General features: G+C 40.0%; 1 protein-coding gene across 2 annotated transcripts in view; it reads right to left on the reverse strand.

Moving 5' to 3' along the window:
* Positions 1-4035: 4035 nt before the first annotated feature.
* The window catches only part of SPPL2A (signal peptide peptidase like 2A), a 175399-nt gene continuing 162839 nt past the window's right edge, over positions 4036-16595 (reverse strand). For both annotated transcript variants that reach the window (XM_053717442.1, XM_053717441.1), the window contains 3 exons: positions 13810-13887; positions 13441-13601; positions 4036-6164 (listed from right to left, as the gene is read on the reverse strand). In XM_053717442.1, coding sequence (XP_053573417.1) covers positions 6093-6164; positions 13441-13601; positions 13810-13887 — 311 coding nt within the window. In that variant the 3' untranslated portion in view covers positions 4036-6092. The remainder of the gene's footprint in view (positions 6165-13440; positions 13602-13809; positions 13888-16595) is intronic.

Consider the following 16595-nt stretch of genomic DNA (forward strand, 5'->3'; position numbering starts at 1 on the left):
GTACGCAAAACAACCTTATCTGCATGGAACACCAGATAGGGTGAATTACACTGCAAAGCAGACAATTCAGAAACTCTTCGAGCAGAAGAAATAGCTACCAAAAACAAAACTTTCCAAGATAATAACTTAATATCTATGGAATGCAAAGGTTCAAACGGAACCCCTTGAAGAACTGAAAGAACTAAATTTAGACTCCATGGAGGCGCCACAGGTTTGTAGACAGGCTTGATTCTAACTAGGGCCTGTGCAAACGCCTGAACGTCTGGTACAGCTGCCAGACGCTTGTGTAACAGGATAGACAGAGCAGATATCTGTCCCTTTAAGGAACTAGCTGACAAACCTTTCTCCAATCCTTCTTGGAGAAAAGACAATATCCTTGGAATCCTAACCTTACTCCACGAGTAACCCTTGGATTCGCACTAACAAAGATATTTCCGCCATATCTTATGCTAAATTTTCCTGGTGACAGGCTTTCTGACCTGGATCAGAGTATCTATAACTGATTCAGAGAACCCACGCTTAGCTAGAATTAAGCGTTCAATCTCTAAGCAGTCAGTTGCAGAGAAACTAGATTTGGATGCTTGAATGGACCTTGAATTAGAAGATCCTGCCTCGAAGGCAGTTTCCATGGTGGAGCCGATGACATGTCCACTAGGTCTGCATACCAAGTCCTGCGTGGCCACGCAGGCGCTATTAGAATTACCGAAGCCTTCTCCTATTTGATTCTGGCTACTAGCCGAGGGAGAAGAGGAAACGGTGGAAAGACATAAGCTAGACTGAATGACCAAGGCGCTACTAAAGCATCTATCAATGCCGCCTTGGGATCCCTGGATCTGGATCCGTAAAGAGGAAGTTTGGTGTTCTGACGGGACGCCATCAGATCCAATTCTGGAATGCCCCATAGCTGGGTCAGCTGAGCAAAAACAACCGGGTGGAGTTCCCACTCCCCCGGATGGAAAATCCGCCTCCCAGTTGTCTACTCCTGGGATGTGAATTGCAGATAGATGGCAGGAGTGATCCTCCGCCCATTTGATGATCTTGGTTACTTCCTTCATCGCTAGGGAACTCTTTGTTCCTCCCTGATGATTGATGTACGCTACAGTCGTGATGTTGTCCGACTGAAATCTGATGAATTTGGCCTCCGCTAGTTGAGGCCATGCCTGGAGCGTATTGAATATCGCTCTCAGTTCCAAAATGTTTATCGGGAGAAGAGATTCTTCCCGAGACCATAGACCCTGAGCTTTCAGGGAGTCCCAGACCGCACCCCAGCCTAACAGACTGGCATCGGTCGTGACAATGATCCACTCCGGTCTGCGGAAACTCATTCCCTGAGACAGGTGATCCTGAGACAACCACCAGAGAAGAGAGTCTCTGGTTTTCAGGTCCATTTGTATTTGAGGAGACAAATCTTCATAATCCCCATTCCACTGTTTGAGCATGCACAGTTGCAGTGGTCTTAGATGAATTCGGGCAAAAGGGACTACGTCCATTGCCGCAACCATCAACCCGATTACCTCCATGCACTGAGCCACAGAAGGCCGAGGAATGGAATAAAGAACTATTCAAAAGTTTTGACTTCCTTACCTCTGTCAGAAAGATTTTCATTTCTACCGAGTCTATTAGTGTTCCCAGAAAGGGAACCCTTGTGAGCGGGGACAGAGAACTTTTTTTGACGTTCACCTTCCACCCGTGAGACCTTAGAAAGGCCAGAACAATGTCTGTATGAGCCTTGGCTCTGTGGAAAGATGACGCCTGAATTAAGATGTCGTCTAGGTAAGGAGCTACTGCGATGCCCTGCGGTCTTAGAACCGCTAGAAGGGACCCTAGCACCTTTGTGAAAATTCTGGGAGCGGTGGCCAACCCGAAAGGAAGGGCCACGAACTGGTAATGCGTGTCCAGAAAGGCGAACCTTAGGAACTGATGATGATCTTTGTGGATAGGAATATGTAGGTACGCATCCTTTAGATCCACGGTAGTCATATATTGACCTTCCTGGATCATCGGCAAGATTGTCCGAATGGTTTCCATTTTGAAAGATGGAACTCTGAGGAATTTGTTTAGAATTTTTAGATCCAGGATTGGCCTGAAAGTTCCCTCCTTTTTGGGAACTACAAACAGGTTTGAGTAAAATCCCAGTCCTTGTTCTGCAATTGGAACTGGGTGAATTACTCCCATCTTTAGAAGATCTTCTACACAGCGTAAGAACGCCTGTTTCTTTGTCTGGTCAATCATACTCTTTACCCTCCCGTGGAGATGCTACTTGTTAGAGCGGTAAAGAGAATGACTGAGGGGCGGAGCCTGAGGGGAGCTATATGGACAGCTCTGCTGTGTGCTCTCTTTGCCACTTCCTGTAGGGATTGTGAATATCCCACAAGTAAGGATGAATCCGTGGACTGGATACACCATGTAAGAGAAATAAATTTTATTAATCAGATTTAAAAACTTTTTTTCTCTGATTTGACAGGGAAGGCGCTGCCTCCCCTGCCTCCTATTCCTGCACGTCACTGGCATGCATATTTGCCTCAGGTGAATAGACTGTCTACGCACAAGAGGCTGAGGTATGAGCACTGTATATAAGGCTTATAGATATTCACTGTGTGTGCTTAGGGCTGTGTCTGATAATATCAAGTGTTTATAAACATGTTACTTATCCTCCTTTGAAAATTGTATTCAGAACTTTGGTTTCCTTCTAAAAAAAAAAAAAAAAAAAAAGGGCACTGCTGGTTTCAAATATTATCATGTCATGGTACTTATGTGTGTGCTCTGTGTACCAGGCCAGTGCTGTGCTGCTCACCTTATGCTAAGGATAGACATTTAATTCAATAGAACAGGGGAGGGCTGTACATTTTTAGCCATTTTGGTCCTCTTTGGGCTGAAACTGGAATTGCACATTTTCGGCGGCCCAAATTTTGGTGCATCCCTAGTATTATTCTTTATTTAGTTTAACCATTTATTTATTTTTTACCAATTGTCAAAACAAAGTATAGTCCTAGAAAACTATTATTATATGCAAAACAGTAAGTCAAGTAATGAACTCAAACAGCAGCTCTAAGCTGGCATCAAATTTGAAATATGCTACACAATAATTTTACTGAAAATAAAAGGCAAAAAACCCGAAAACCGAAATAACCAAAAATGACATTTTTGGCCGAAACTTTCTGCGGTCGGAATTTCGGTGCATCCCTAAGGATATTTATTTATTAGGTGTTTGCCATCTCATTCCATTGTGGATCTAACTACTGGGAAAAATTTCTTTCCAATAGTTTATTTGTGTGCCTTTAACCACTCTTCTTTTTTTTATATATATATATATTTATTTTTTTTCAATACTTTGTCAATGTTTTCAGATATTAATCTATCAGTTCACTTTATAATATGTAACTGATTCCACAACATACCTTGTACCCAAGTACTCTCCTTCGCCAGTACTGCCTCAGAGAAAAGCAGCTAATATCATTGCACCATTCAGAGGATGATTGGATCTATGTGAAGCTTGTGTGCAGAATCCTGGCGCTGTACACTGGACCACAATTTGCAGTATGAGACGAAAACACTGCTGCAGCTAGATAAGATGCATGGATGCACCATATGTGAAAAGAGGCGTTAGCTGTCCAGTGGAAAAAGATGTGAAAAAGAGGGAGAAAGGAAGTGAGTGGAAAGAGTAAGAGAGAAAGAGAAGGTGGACAATCTTCAAGAAAGTAGAAGCAAGGTAAAGACCATTGAGTAGAAAGTTTGTGTATAAACTGTGCCATGGAAATGTCAGAATTGAGGCAGTAGGAGGCATAGGAAGACCCTTGTACTTTACATAGAATGGAGAGGGGTCACAGACATCCAGATGGACCAATAAGAATCCACGTAGTTAAAAACCTCATAATACTGTAGGGAGAAGTGGGCATGAAGAAGAGCAGTTTTCTGCTGAATAGTTTTTTTAATTTTTCCTTTTTTTATTTTTTTAAGCTTCTTCCAAGTGGATGGCTTACAATTAAACAATAATATAGAATCATTAAGCGAACATTAGCAGACAATTTCACACAATTGTGTTCAAATTATATGTTTATTAAATCTAAACTGTTTTAGTCAAAAATAGAACAAATGAATCAGCATTTTCAGCCTTGCTGGTTAGTATTTAAAAGTAAACTACCCAGAAGTCGTCAAATATAAAATGACATTTTTAGAAATCCCATATATGTAGCAAAAGATATAGCTTTTTTTTTTTTAACAATTTAAAAAAACAGTTTTGTTGCAGTCTGAATACATATCACATGGGAAGGATAAATATTTGAACATAGCAATTTATGAGGATTATTTAACTATATGTAATAAAAAACAACAGAAAGTACACAAAACTCTGATGTATCTCTGAGTCAAATCATTCTGCAAAATAATAGTGCAAATGTAAAATCAGTGGTGCCACATAACGAAACTTATTGCACAGATGCAGAACCAAATGTTTACATGGAAAAAAGCATCTATAGTCCCTGCACATCACTGCATATTCTCACCAGGATTTTATGCGAAAAGCTCCTTAGAGTTTTATCATTGCTACCATATTTAGAGACACTATATATACACTATATTGTTTGCTGTGAATCCATTTTTGTAAAATCTTAAGCATAAAGCATATTAGTGAGTAAAAGAAATATTTCACTCACATTTAATTATAACTAACTTTTTTGATACAAACAAGTACCTAGTTTCTCTGCCTAGACAGGTAAACTAATGACAAAATTTAGATTTTTTTTAGCATTGGCATTTTATATAAGAAAATAAGAATTTATGGATATATAATTTTTTAAATCTAAAAGATACCGAACCTTTAATGTTTGGCATAAACTGAATAGGATTTTGGAAGGTTTTAGCCAACAAATCATAGTTTACATGTTATTTAGAGAACTACTACTCAACACATTTTTTATATTAGTTATGTAGAAGGATCAGAATGTTTTAGCTAATGCTATTGGTTTTCTTAAGACAACAAATAAAATAAAATTATTGTCAATACTCTTGACAGAGAGTGAATGATTTACGCAAAATATATATTCTTTATTTAGATTATGTGATATACTGGTTGCAATGGGACAGTTTTCTTGTCTTGTTTCTTTAACTGGTAAACTGCCTATTGTCTATGAAATTTACTTTATCAAATTTTTAAAGGGACATGAAACCAAACATTTTTCTTTAGTGATTCATATAGAGCAATGCATTTTAAAAAGCTTCAAATATACTTCTGTTATCAAATTTGCTTTGTTCTTTCTGTATGCTTTGTTAAAGAACATATCTTGCAAATTTATAACATTATTAAAACTTATTTTTGCAAAAAGGTATCCAGGTATGTGCATGCTCCTGTTCATACCTACCTGCTTTTTTTTAACAAATGATACCAAGAGAACAAAGGAAGTCTTATAATAGCTGTAAATTGAAAAGTTTTATAGAATTGTACATTCTGTCTGAATCATGAAATAAACATTTTGGTTTTATGTCCCTTTAATAATCAGATATATATGGATTATTATGTGCATATTATACCAATGATTTTGAAACTTTAAGATAAATATCAGTATTATCATTGCCTGACACAAAGTGAGAACTGTCATGTATTATATCAGTATGAAGAGATTTGAACAAAGGTTACATGTGGAAACAAATACAGAATGGCACAAGCTTGACTATATATTAAGCACATAGAGTTCACTGCAGTTTTATTATTGCATAGATTGCTCAATAATATTGGTCATAAGGCACAATGTTATAGAAAACAGTCTTCCTGGCAAACCCTATTTTTTCTTATATTACAGTAAACACAGGTTTATAAAAATATATCAAAAAATAAAACATTAAAATGTTTGCAAATTACATTGTATGCCCTTAAACATCTCACAGTTGTCTTTTTTCCATTCTTAACTTCTTGGCTGCCAGAGAGCTGCAACGCACTGCACAGCGACGCACTGCAACACTCACTGGCAACTAAGGCGTTAAAGGTGAATATGGGGGGGAAAAAAGTGAGAATCATATCTAAACATATCTAAAAACAAAACCTGGCAGGAATTATGTGCTTATACAAAAGTAATATGTGCAAATACAAAACAGCTAAATTACTGTGTTTCTTGATCACCAGCGGTTATTGCATTTTCTTCATTGATAGTATTGTCCGTGTGCTCCATTATCTAAATAAGATAAAAGCAAAAAACAGTGTAATCAGCATTTCAAAACAATCGTACTTCCAATATGCTTCATTTAAACAATATAAATTATTGCTGTTGTAATGTATACAATATTATTCAGAGGTGGAGTTTGGCGTAAAACACGGCATGAGAACTAGCGCATATATTATATACATATATATTTACAGGGAACATTACACACCCATCTACTTTAGCCCCCAAAACTGTCTGGTGTAGTTATTTTATTAAAAAAATAAAAAACATAATTTATGCTTACCAGATAAATTCCTTTCCTTCCAGATAGGGAGAGTCCACGGCTTTATTGCTTACTGTTGGGAAATACAACACCTGGCCACCAAAGCCAAAGACTTAAAGGGACATTAAACTCAACATTTTTCTTCCATGAGTCAGATAGCGAATGTAATTTTAAACAACATTCCAATTTATTTCTATTATCTAATTTGCTTCATTCTTTAGATATCCGTTGTTGAAGAAATAGCAATGCACAAAGGTGAGCCAATCACACAAGGCATGTGCAGCCACCAATTAGCAGCTACTGGGCCTATTTAGATATGCTTTTCAGCAAAGGATATCAAGAGAATGAAGCAAATTAGATAATAGAAGTGTATTAGAAAGTTGTTTAAAATTGCTTGTTCTATGTGAGTCATAAAAGAAAACATTTGGGTTTAATTTCCCTTTAAATATCCCTCCCACTTCCTCATTACCCCAGTCATTCTGCAGAGGGAACAAGGAAAAGTAAGAGAAACATTAGGGTATAAATGGTGCCAGAAGAATAAAATAAATATTAGGGGAACGCCCATAGACAAGAAAAAATGGGCGGGGCTGTGGACTCTCCCTATCCAGAAGGAAAGGAAATTATCTGGTAAGTATAAATTATGTGTTCCTTCCTAAGATAGGGAGAGTCCATGGCTTCATTCCTTACTGTTGGGAAAACTATACCCAAGATCCAGAGGAGACTGAATGAATAACGGGAGGGAAAAAAAAGGAAGAGGCGGACCCTATTCTGAGGGCACCACAGCCTGCAAAACTTTTCTCCCGAAAGCTGCTTCAGCCAAAGCAAAAACATCAAACTTGTAAAATTTTAAAAAAGACCAGGTAGCCACCTTACAAATCTGATCCATAGAGGTCTCGTTCTTAAAGGCCCAAGAGGAAGCCATTGCTCTAGTGGAATGAGCCGTTTTCCTCTCAGGAGGATGATGTCCTGCTGTCTCGTAAGCTAAGCGGAAGACACTCCTTAACCAAAAAGATAGGGAAGTCGAAGCAGCCTTCTGCCCCTTACGCTCTCTCCAATCAACAACAAAGAGGAAGATTGTCTAAACTCCTTAGTAGCCTGATAGAACTTCAAGGCGCGAACCACATCCAAATTGTGAAGTAAGCGTTCCTTCGATGAAGGAGGATTAGGACACAAGGTAGGAACCACAATCTCCTGATTGATGTTGCGATCTGACACAACCTTAGGAAGAAAACCTAATTTAGTACGTAAAACTGCCTTATCTGCATGAAAAATCAGATAAGGGGGCTCACATTGAAAAGCAGAGATCTGAGAAACTCTGCGAGCAGAGGCAATAGCCAAAAAAAGAAAACCTTCCAAGATAACAATTTAATGTCAACTGAATGCAGAGGCTCAAACGGAACCTGTTGCAAAACCTGAAGAACAAGATTTAGGCTTCAAGGAGGAGCTCCAGATCTAAACACAGGTCTGATCTTAATCAGAGCCTTAACAAAAGGACTGCACGTCTGGCAGCTCAGCCAGCCTCTTGTGCAATAAAACTGACAGGGCCTAAATCTGACCCCTCAGGGAACTAGCAGAAAGGCCCTTCTCCAGCCCATCCTGGAGAAAAGATAAGATCCTGGCAACCTTAACTCTGCCAGGAAAAACCACGCTCTTCACACCAGAATTAGTAGGTCCTCCACACCTTGTGGTAGATACGCAGAGTAACTGGTTTACGAGCTTGAATAAGAGTATCAATGACACTCTAAGAGAAACCTCTCTTGGCCAAGACTAAGCGTTCAATCTCCATGCAGTCAGCCTCAGAGAATCTAGATTTTGATGAACAAATAAATTAACCTTGTATCAGCAGGTCTCTGCGACAAGGTTACTTCCACGGAGGAGATGAGGACATCCCTACTAGATCCGCGAACCACGTGCCTCGTCGCCACGATGGAGCAATCAGGATTATTGATAGCTGCTCCTGCTTGATGCGGGCCACCACTCGAGGAAGAAGCGGTAATGGAGGAAAAAGATATACGAGTTTGAACCTTCGGGGCACTGCTAGTGCATCTATTAGATCCGCTTGGGGATCCCTCGACCTCGACCCATACCTGGGTAGCTTGGTATTGAGACGGGACGCCATGAGATCTGTCTCCGGCATCCTACTTGCTGTATATCTCTGCAAACCCTTCAGGATGGAGAGACCGTTCCCCTGGATGGAAGGATTGCCTGCTGAGAAAATCCGCCTCCCAGTTGTCCACTGCCGGAATGTGGATCGCTGACATCGAACACCTGTGGGCCTCCGCCCACTCCAGAATCTGAGATACTTCCTTAATCGCCAAGGAACTTCTCGTTCCCCTCTGATGGTTGATGTAAGCCACTGAGTTTATATTCTCTGATTGGAATCTGATAAACTGGGACGAACCCAGAAGTGGCCAAGCCTTCAAGGCCTTAAAGATTGCCCAAAGTTCCAAAATATTGATCGGGAGGGAGGACTCCTCCTGAATCCACAACCCCTGTGCCTTCCTGGCACCCCAAACAGCTCCCCATCCGGATAGGCTTGCGTCCGTAGTCACAATCTCCCAGGATGGTCTTAAGAAGCATGTCCCTCGGAACAGATGATCTGGACAGAGCCCCCAAGAGAGCGATTCTCTCAACCAGCTGTCTAATACAATCTGTTGAGACATATCTGAATGATCGCCGTTCCACTGCATCAGCATGCACAGTTGTAAAGGTCTGAGACGGAACCTGCAAAAGGAAAGATGTCCATGCAGGACACCATGAGACCAATCAGCCCCATACACTGAGCCACAGAGGGACTCAAGGAGGTCCAGAGAGCAAGACATGCCGAAGTTAGCTTGCAACATCTCTGGTCGGTTAGAAATATCCTCATGGATATGGAGTCTATTATAGTACCCAGGAATTCCACCCTGGTACTTGGGATAAGAGAACTCTTTTCCAAGTTTATCTTCCATCCATGTGATCGAAGAAGACTGAGAAGGGACGCAAGACGAAAGGATGGTGCTTGTACCAGGATATCGTCCAAGTATGGGGCTATTGCAATACCCTGAGTTCTGGCAATGGCTAGAAGAGCCCCCAGAACCTTCGTAAAGATTCTTGTAGTAGCTAGACCAAACGGAAGGGCAATGAACTGGAAGTGCTGGTCCAGGAATGCAAACCTCAGGAACTGAAAGTGTTCCCTGTGGATTGGAACATGAAGGTAAGCGTCCTTCAGATCTATAGTGGTCATAAACTGGCCTTCCTGAATTAAAGGAAGGATGGACCTTATCGTTTCCATCTTGAAGAAAGGGACACTGAGAGATGTGTTTTCAAGCACTTTAGGTCCAGAATTGGGAGCAAATTTCCTTCCTTCTTTGGGACCATGAAAAGGTTTGAATAAAACTCCAAACCTCTTTCTTCGATAGGCTCCGGGACAACAACTCGTAAGGAGGATAGGTCCCGAACGCACCCTAGAAAGGCATCCCTCTTTTCTGGTCTAGTACACAGATTTGAGAGAAGGAATCTGCCCCCTTGGCGGATGAGATTTGAAGCCTATCTTGTATCCCTGAGATACCACCTCTAGGACCCATGGATCATGCACATCCTTGAACCAGGCGTCTGAAAAAAGAGACAGTCTGCCCATCCACGATCCGATCCCGGATCGGTGGCCGTCCCTTCCTGCCGATTTGTTTTCGGCGGGCTTCTTATTCTGCTTGGATTTAGTCCAGGACTGAGCCTGCTTCCAAGTACCAAGTCCAAGTTGATCAGGCTTGGAGGATTGTTGTCGTTGGGATTTGTCAGAACGAAAGGAACGAAAATTAGAAGTTTGTCATCCCTTAGACTTGTTCTTTTTTATCTTGCGGTAGGAAGGCACCCTTGCCTCCGGTGTCCGTAGAAATAATTGAGTCCAGGCCTGGACCAAATAAAATCTTTCCCTTGAAGGGAAGAGAAAGGAGTCTGGACTTAGAAGTCATATCCGCAGACCAAGACTTCAACCAGAGCGCCCGGCGGGCTAGGACCGCAAAGTCAGAGGCCTTTGCATTTAGGCGAATAATTTGCATGTTCGCATCACAGATAAAAGAATTAGAATTAAAGCTCTGAGAATTGCTGTCTTGAATATATTCGAGGGAAGACTCCACCTCGATGAGTTCCGACAAAGAGTCACACCAGTAGGTGGCCGCTCTGGCAACTGCAGCCGCCGGTTAAAACAAAAATCCTGTATATTGCAACATCTTTCTCAGAAAGGTTTTCATTTCCTAATCCATTGGCTCTCTGAATGAAGAACTATCCTCAAGAGGAATAGTAGTACGTTTAGCAAGCGTAGAGATCTTAGGAATGGAGCCCCACAAATCCAGTTGAGAGTCCGGGAACAACTTTTTAAAAGTAGACGAGGGGGAAAAGGAAGAACCAATTCTTTCCTATTCGTTCTTAATAATGTTCGCCATCTTAACCGGCACCGGAAAAATCAAAGGAAGTTTCCTGTCTTCGTAAATTCTGTCTAATTTAGGTATCATAGGTTCTTCAGGCAGCACTGCCTCTGGAACCTCTAACGTAGAGAGAACCTCCTTTAATAAAAAACGCAAGTTCTTAATTTTAAATCTAAAGGACGGTTCCTCCGCAGCAGGAGGCTTAGACACTAAGGACTCCGACCCAGAAAGTTCACCCTCTGAAGCTACAAAGGTTAACTCATCATCGGATAACTGGGACATAATAGCTAAATCCAATAAATATTTAGATGACTCCGGGTCAGGAGAGCTATGTTTAACCTTTCTCTTGCGTTTTTTAGAGTGAGGTAGTGCACTGAGGGCCGCAGACACCGCTGTTTGTTACTGCGCGGCAAAGTCCACAGGAAGAAGGCCCCCTCCGGATGGAGGATTAGATGTGCTACGGGGAACTGCATGTGGAGTGGATAATGTAGCAAGGGTAGTAATCTCACGGGACGCCGAGTCCTGAGAGGTAGACGGCTCAGAGGGACTAAAAGCCTTAGCAGGCTTGTCTCTCTTCTTAGACTTTATAACGGTGTTAAGGCATGTGGAACATAATTGAGTGGGCAGGAAAACCACTGCCTCCTCACAATATAAACAGGTATGTTGTTTTTTATTTAGTACAGAAGGGGTACCTTCTAACATGTCAGAGTCCTCCATAGCTCAGGTTACACCCACAGAAGGACACAAATAAAAACTTTTTTTTTTTTTTTATTAAAGAAAACTGCACCTTTATACTCCCAATGGAGACAGTTAACAGAGGAAACACTCTCCTCATGCTCAAGTCTCAGCCGGAATGGAGGAAATAAACATATACCACACCCGGTCACATGGAGTGCAAGCCTACTTCCCTTGTTATTACAAGTACAGCAAGTAATAGGAGCTGTGCAACACTTTCACAAACGAAAGTGAAACTTAAAAGTGAAACCTGTTTGTTCCAGCCAAAAACACACAGTCTATCAGCCCAGAACAAAAATCACACAAAGCAGCATGTAAATAATTAATACACTGATTAATTAACCTCAACTGTTCAATAAACCCCCCTTCAGAGGATATTAACCATGGATCCTATCAAGGTATAAAGGAGCCACACTGTGACCCTGTTATAGCGTTTTAAGTGTAAAAATTGAAACAATCTTACCTCCAGGATCCATGCTGTGGAACAGAAGACAGCCTCTCAAGTGTGACAGTCTTATAGCAGCGCTCCTGACATGGACTTGAGTGAGAGAAAGCAGGCAGTGAAACTCGTCAACACTGATTGCTTAGGAGCTGTTAGCAGTAGTCAGGATGGTTTTGCAGAAAAACTTTCCCTGCATCTCCAGACTTTCTTCAATACTCTCACTGAGAGGTTGACATGACTACTTAAAACTCCAGTCCTATCTCGAAGGGCAGACACCCTTATTTCAGGACTCTCTGAATCTTCTGACACTTCTCTGCCACCTCCTAACGTGACGAAAGGCAAAGAATGACTGGGGTAATGAGGAAGTGGGAGGGATATTTAAGCCTTTGGCTAGGGTGTCTTTGCCTCCTCCTGGTGGCCAGGGGTTGTATTTCCAAAAGTAAGGAATGAAGCCGTGGACTCTCCCTATCTTAGGAAGGAAATGCTATAATTTTTATTTTTAATAAAAGACACACTACTGTATTTTGGGGGCATTTGGGGCACATTTATAAAAAAATAACCAAAGATCTGGTCTCTGGTTAATTTTATAAACGCTTGCAATGGCTCAGCAAATGCTCCACTTGTAATCTAGCCCATAGTGTTTATTTTTTCACATTCCTTTTATGGAGAGCATTATAATTTCATATCAAAGATACTTAAAGCTGAAACGATTTTTATATTTTTTCCTGGTTGGTTTGCATCCTTGGCGGCTGCAACTTTAGAAATAGCACATTCCTCTCCTGCACTGTCTACAATGTTTACTTCACTTCCACAAAGCAAAATTTTAGTAAACGAGAGACACTGGGAGTGACGCAAGTTCTTTTTAGAGTTTTAGGATATTTAAATGTACTGCTTCTGACACTTGAGCTTTTGCTTTGTTAAAATTAGAATAGTAAATTTATATATAAAATATGCATGATTTAAAATATTTTTTTAAAAATAATAAATATGGTTCACTGACTATCTAAAAAAGTTTTGAGTTGTTGATAACCCTCTCTCTGTGCCAGCTATTTTAATTGCAGTGACATGGTTAATTATCAGTTTTTTGTGCTGGCAAATTATCTCATTTATGTATAGAGAAAAAAAAGTGCCCTTTTCAATGAGAGCATACCTAAGTAGGCCCAAGAGCATAAACAGGTCTTCAGCAATATTCGTATAACATTGTTACAAACCCTGCTGCCGTATAGTGCAGGAGACACAAGCCTGCTCCTGAGCCTACCTTGGATTAGTCTCATGAAAAGCAAAACAAAGAGCAAGAGATGATAAAAGAAGTAAACAGAAAATTTAATTCTAGCTTCCAATGATGTAAATAAATACATACATAAGTCTTTGAATAAATAAAACATATTTTTCAATAGAATAATAGGAAGGGGTGTAATCATTTCCAGAAAAGCTGTATTGTACCTCATAGCCTCCACCATTCCAAAACTTCTTCATTTCTTTTCTCCTCCAGGCTATGACTGAGCTGGTGAGAAGTGTGCAAGGTACTAGATATAGGAGAGCTGGCTGTCCCATTCTCATGACTGTCAGAACGACGAAGGTCAAAACCATCCCCACAGCATAAGCTGTAAATCAGTAATCACGAGAGATAGGTTAATGAAACAATGCATTTACCTTTGGATTCAGAGTGATACTAGTACTATATATAAAGATGGTAAATACTGAATTCTGCAGCAACTGTTAATGTAATAATTGCATACGTCAGTAAAACAGTTTGTGTATAAAATCAGTTTTTTTAATATCCATTTAATTTAAAAACCATAAACTACGTACCTATTGTGCAGGAAATAAAATAGATGCAGGATGAAGATGTTCGTACGTCAAACCTTCGGCAATAAGCTACCAAAAGGCCTAGAGCAAACACAAGCAAAGTATGTTCCAATATGTCAAAGTAGGCACTATTATGATCTATCTGTTCTAGTTTCAATCTAAATGTTTAGTAACAGCCGCATGTAGCATATAAGTGAAATATACAATCGGAATAGATCATTTTAATAACATGGATGTTCTTTTTTGGTCCTATATTTAATTTTCTAAAGACTAAAACAAGACATACTTATCTCCATTAAACACATTTTGTAAATATTTATTTAATAACTAATTTTTGTGACCAAATGACATTTAACATACATTAAAACACAACAGGAAAACATCATTTTATACTTTCCCTATCCCATTCTTCAAATAAAGATGATTTATGACCAATGTGTTCATGTTAAGCCACCACTTAGAAAGAGGAAGAAACTCCAACAGAAAATTCAACTCGAATCCCATGTTTATTATTATCATTATTGTTATCAATTATTTGGTAGAGAACCAAAGTACCAATCTCCCTTCAGTTTAATGTTTAGCCAACCCAAAAGATAATGGCATAAAGGAGATAAATAGAATGGTAAAATCCGCTATATAAAATTAGTACTCAACATCTCACCATTGCAACTTTTTGAAATTAAAACTAAAGTCAAAATAAATTGACCAAAGCATTTTTAAATTTTCTTACTGTTAGGGACCAGCGCTTTTTTTACATTTCTGTGGTGTTTGGTGTTTTTTTTTTTATAAAATATGATGAAAAAATTGGAAAACCCCCCCACACTTTTTCTAACTTTGACCCCCAAAATCTGTTACACATCTACAACCACCAAAAAAACACCCATGCTAAATAGTTTCTACATTTTGTCCTGAATTTAGAAATATCCAATATCCTAAATAACCCTTCACATGTATATATATTTTTTTTAGTAGACAACCTAAAGTATTGATCTAGGCCCATTTTGGTATATTTCATGCCACCATTTCACCGCCAAATGCCATCAAATAAAAAAAATCTTTATCTTTTTCACAAACTTTAGGTTTCTCACTGAAATTATTTAAAAACAGCTTGTGCAATTATGGCAAAAATGGTTGTTAATGCTTCTCTGGGGTCCCCTTTATTCAGAAATAGCAGACATATATGGCTTTGGCATTGCTTTTTGCTAATTAGAAGGCCGCTAAATGCCGCTGTGCACCACACTTGTATAATGCCCAGCAGTGAATGGGTTAATTAGGTAGCTTATAGGGTTAATTTTAGCTTTAGTGTAGAGATCCGCCTCCCACCTGACACATCCCTCTTCCTGACCCCTCTCAAACAGCTTTCTTCCCTCCCCCACATCACAATTGTCACTGCCATCTTAAGTACTGGCAGAAAGTCTGCCAGTATAAAAATAAAAGTTATTTTTAATTACATTTTTTTTATTATACATTTTCTGCAGTGTAGGATCCCCCCTTAACAACCAACTTCCCTGAGCCCCCCAAACAACTCTCTAACCCTCCCACCTCTACCAATTTGCCTCCATCTTGCTCTTAATTATTGCATTTTAATTATTAAAAATTAAAAACGGTTTTATGTAGTGAAGCTACCCACCTCATTAACAAACCCCTCCCACATCCCTTTAAAACCATGGATCCCACATGGGCTCCCCCTCTCCTCCTTCCCACTGACTCCCGTGATGTAACGTGGCCGTAGCGGTCCCACCCGCTCCCGCCCCTTTACGCTCCCTTCCCCTTTACGCCCCCTTCCCACCTCCTCCAGCGATAGGTCGCCCACCCTCCTCCCTCTAAGCCCTCCCACGCCACCAACAATCGCTGGCCAATACACAGAGGACCACATCGGTTGCTTAGGAAAGGGTATTGCCGGATTACTCAATATTGAGGCATCACTGCAATACCCTAAAAGCGGCTGGAAGCGATCACGATCACTTCCACCACATGAAACCCCTGAGGACATACCAGGCATGTCCTTGATCGTTAACGACCTTTTTTTGTAGGACGTACCTGGTACGTCCTTGGTTGTTAAGGGGTTAATATATACACTTCAATTATGCAAGTCTACTGTATTTTGTGGTCCTTTAATTATTTTTTTAAAATTATTTAACTAAAAATCTGATAGATAATTTATTAAATGCCCATTGATGAGTATCTAAACTGTCAGATGCCTACTGGTAACAGATTAATGTCTAAGGCCACTCTCAGACATAGGCCTTTTCAAAAAGAATTTTTTTTTGACGCTACATTATCCTCTATAGGTGTATCAGTAGAAGGTTCATAACATTTTTTTGGTCCTGGAGGAGGGGGCTTGGGTTGTGGGGACCATCTCAAGTAAGGACTAAAAGGCCAAGGGGTGCAATCAGATATCCAGAAGTATTTACACAGAAATAAAAAGGAAACAAAACTCTTAGACATAGGCAACATTTTCTAAAAGTATATAAGGATTAAGAGACTGATACTTTTGATAATCTTTTTCCCTTTGTTGTTGTTGTCTTGCAGAACAGCCCAATAGGCTTTCTGAGAATAACCACATAAAACAAACATGGAGGATTTAACATTAATGGTCTGAGCATTTACCTTAGGAAAAAGACTGTAATCTAATAAAGGAAAAACTTAAATTATGATTACCAGAAAATTTTCTTTTCTTCTCTACAGGGAGAGTCCACAGCTGCATTCATTACTTTTGGGAAATACAGAACCTCGCCACCAGGAGGAGGCAGAAACCCCAGCCAAAGGCTTAAAAACCTCCCCACTTC

This window comes from Bombina bombina, chromosome 6, assembly GCF_027579735.1.
Source record: "Bombina bombina isolate aBomBom1 chromosome 6, aBomBom1.pri, whole genome shotgun sequence".
Lineage (NCBI taxonomy): Eukaryota > Metazoa > Chordata > Amphibia > Anura > Bombinatoridae > Bombina > Bombina bombina.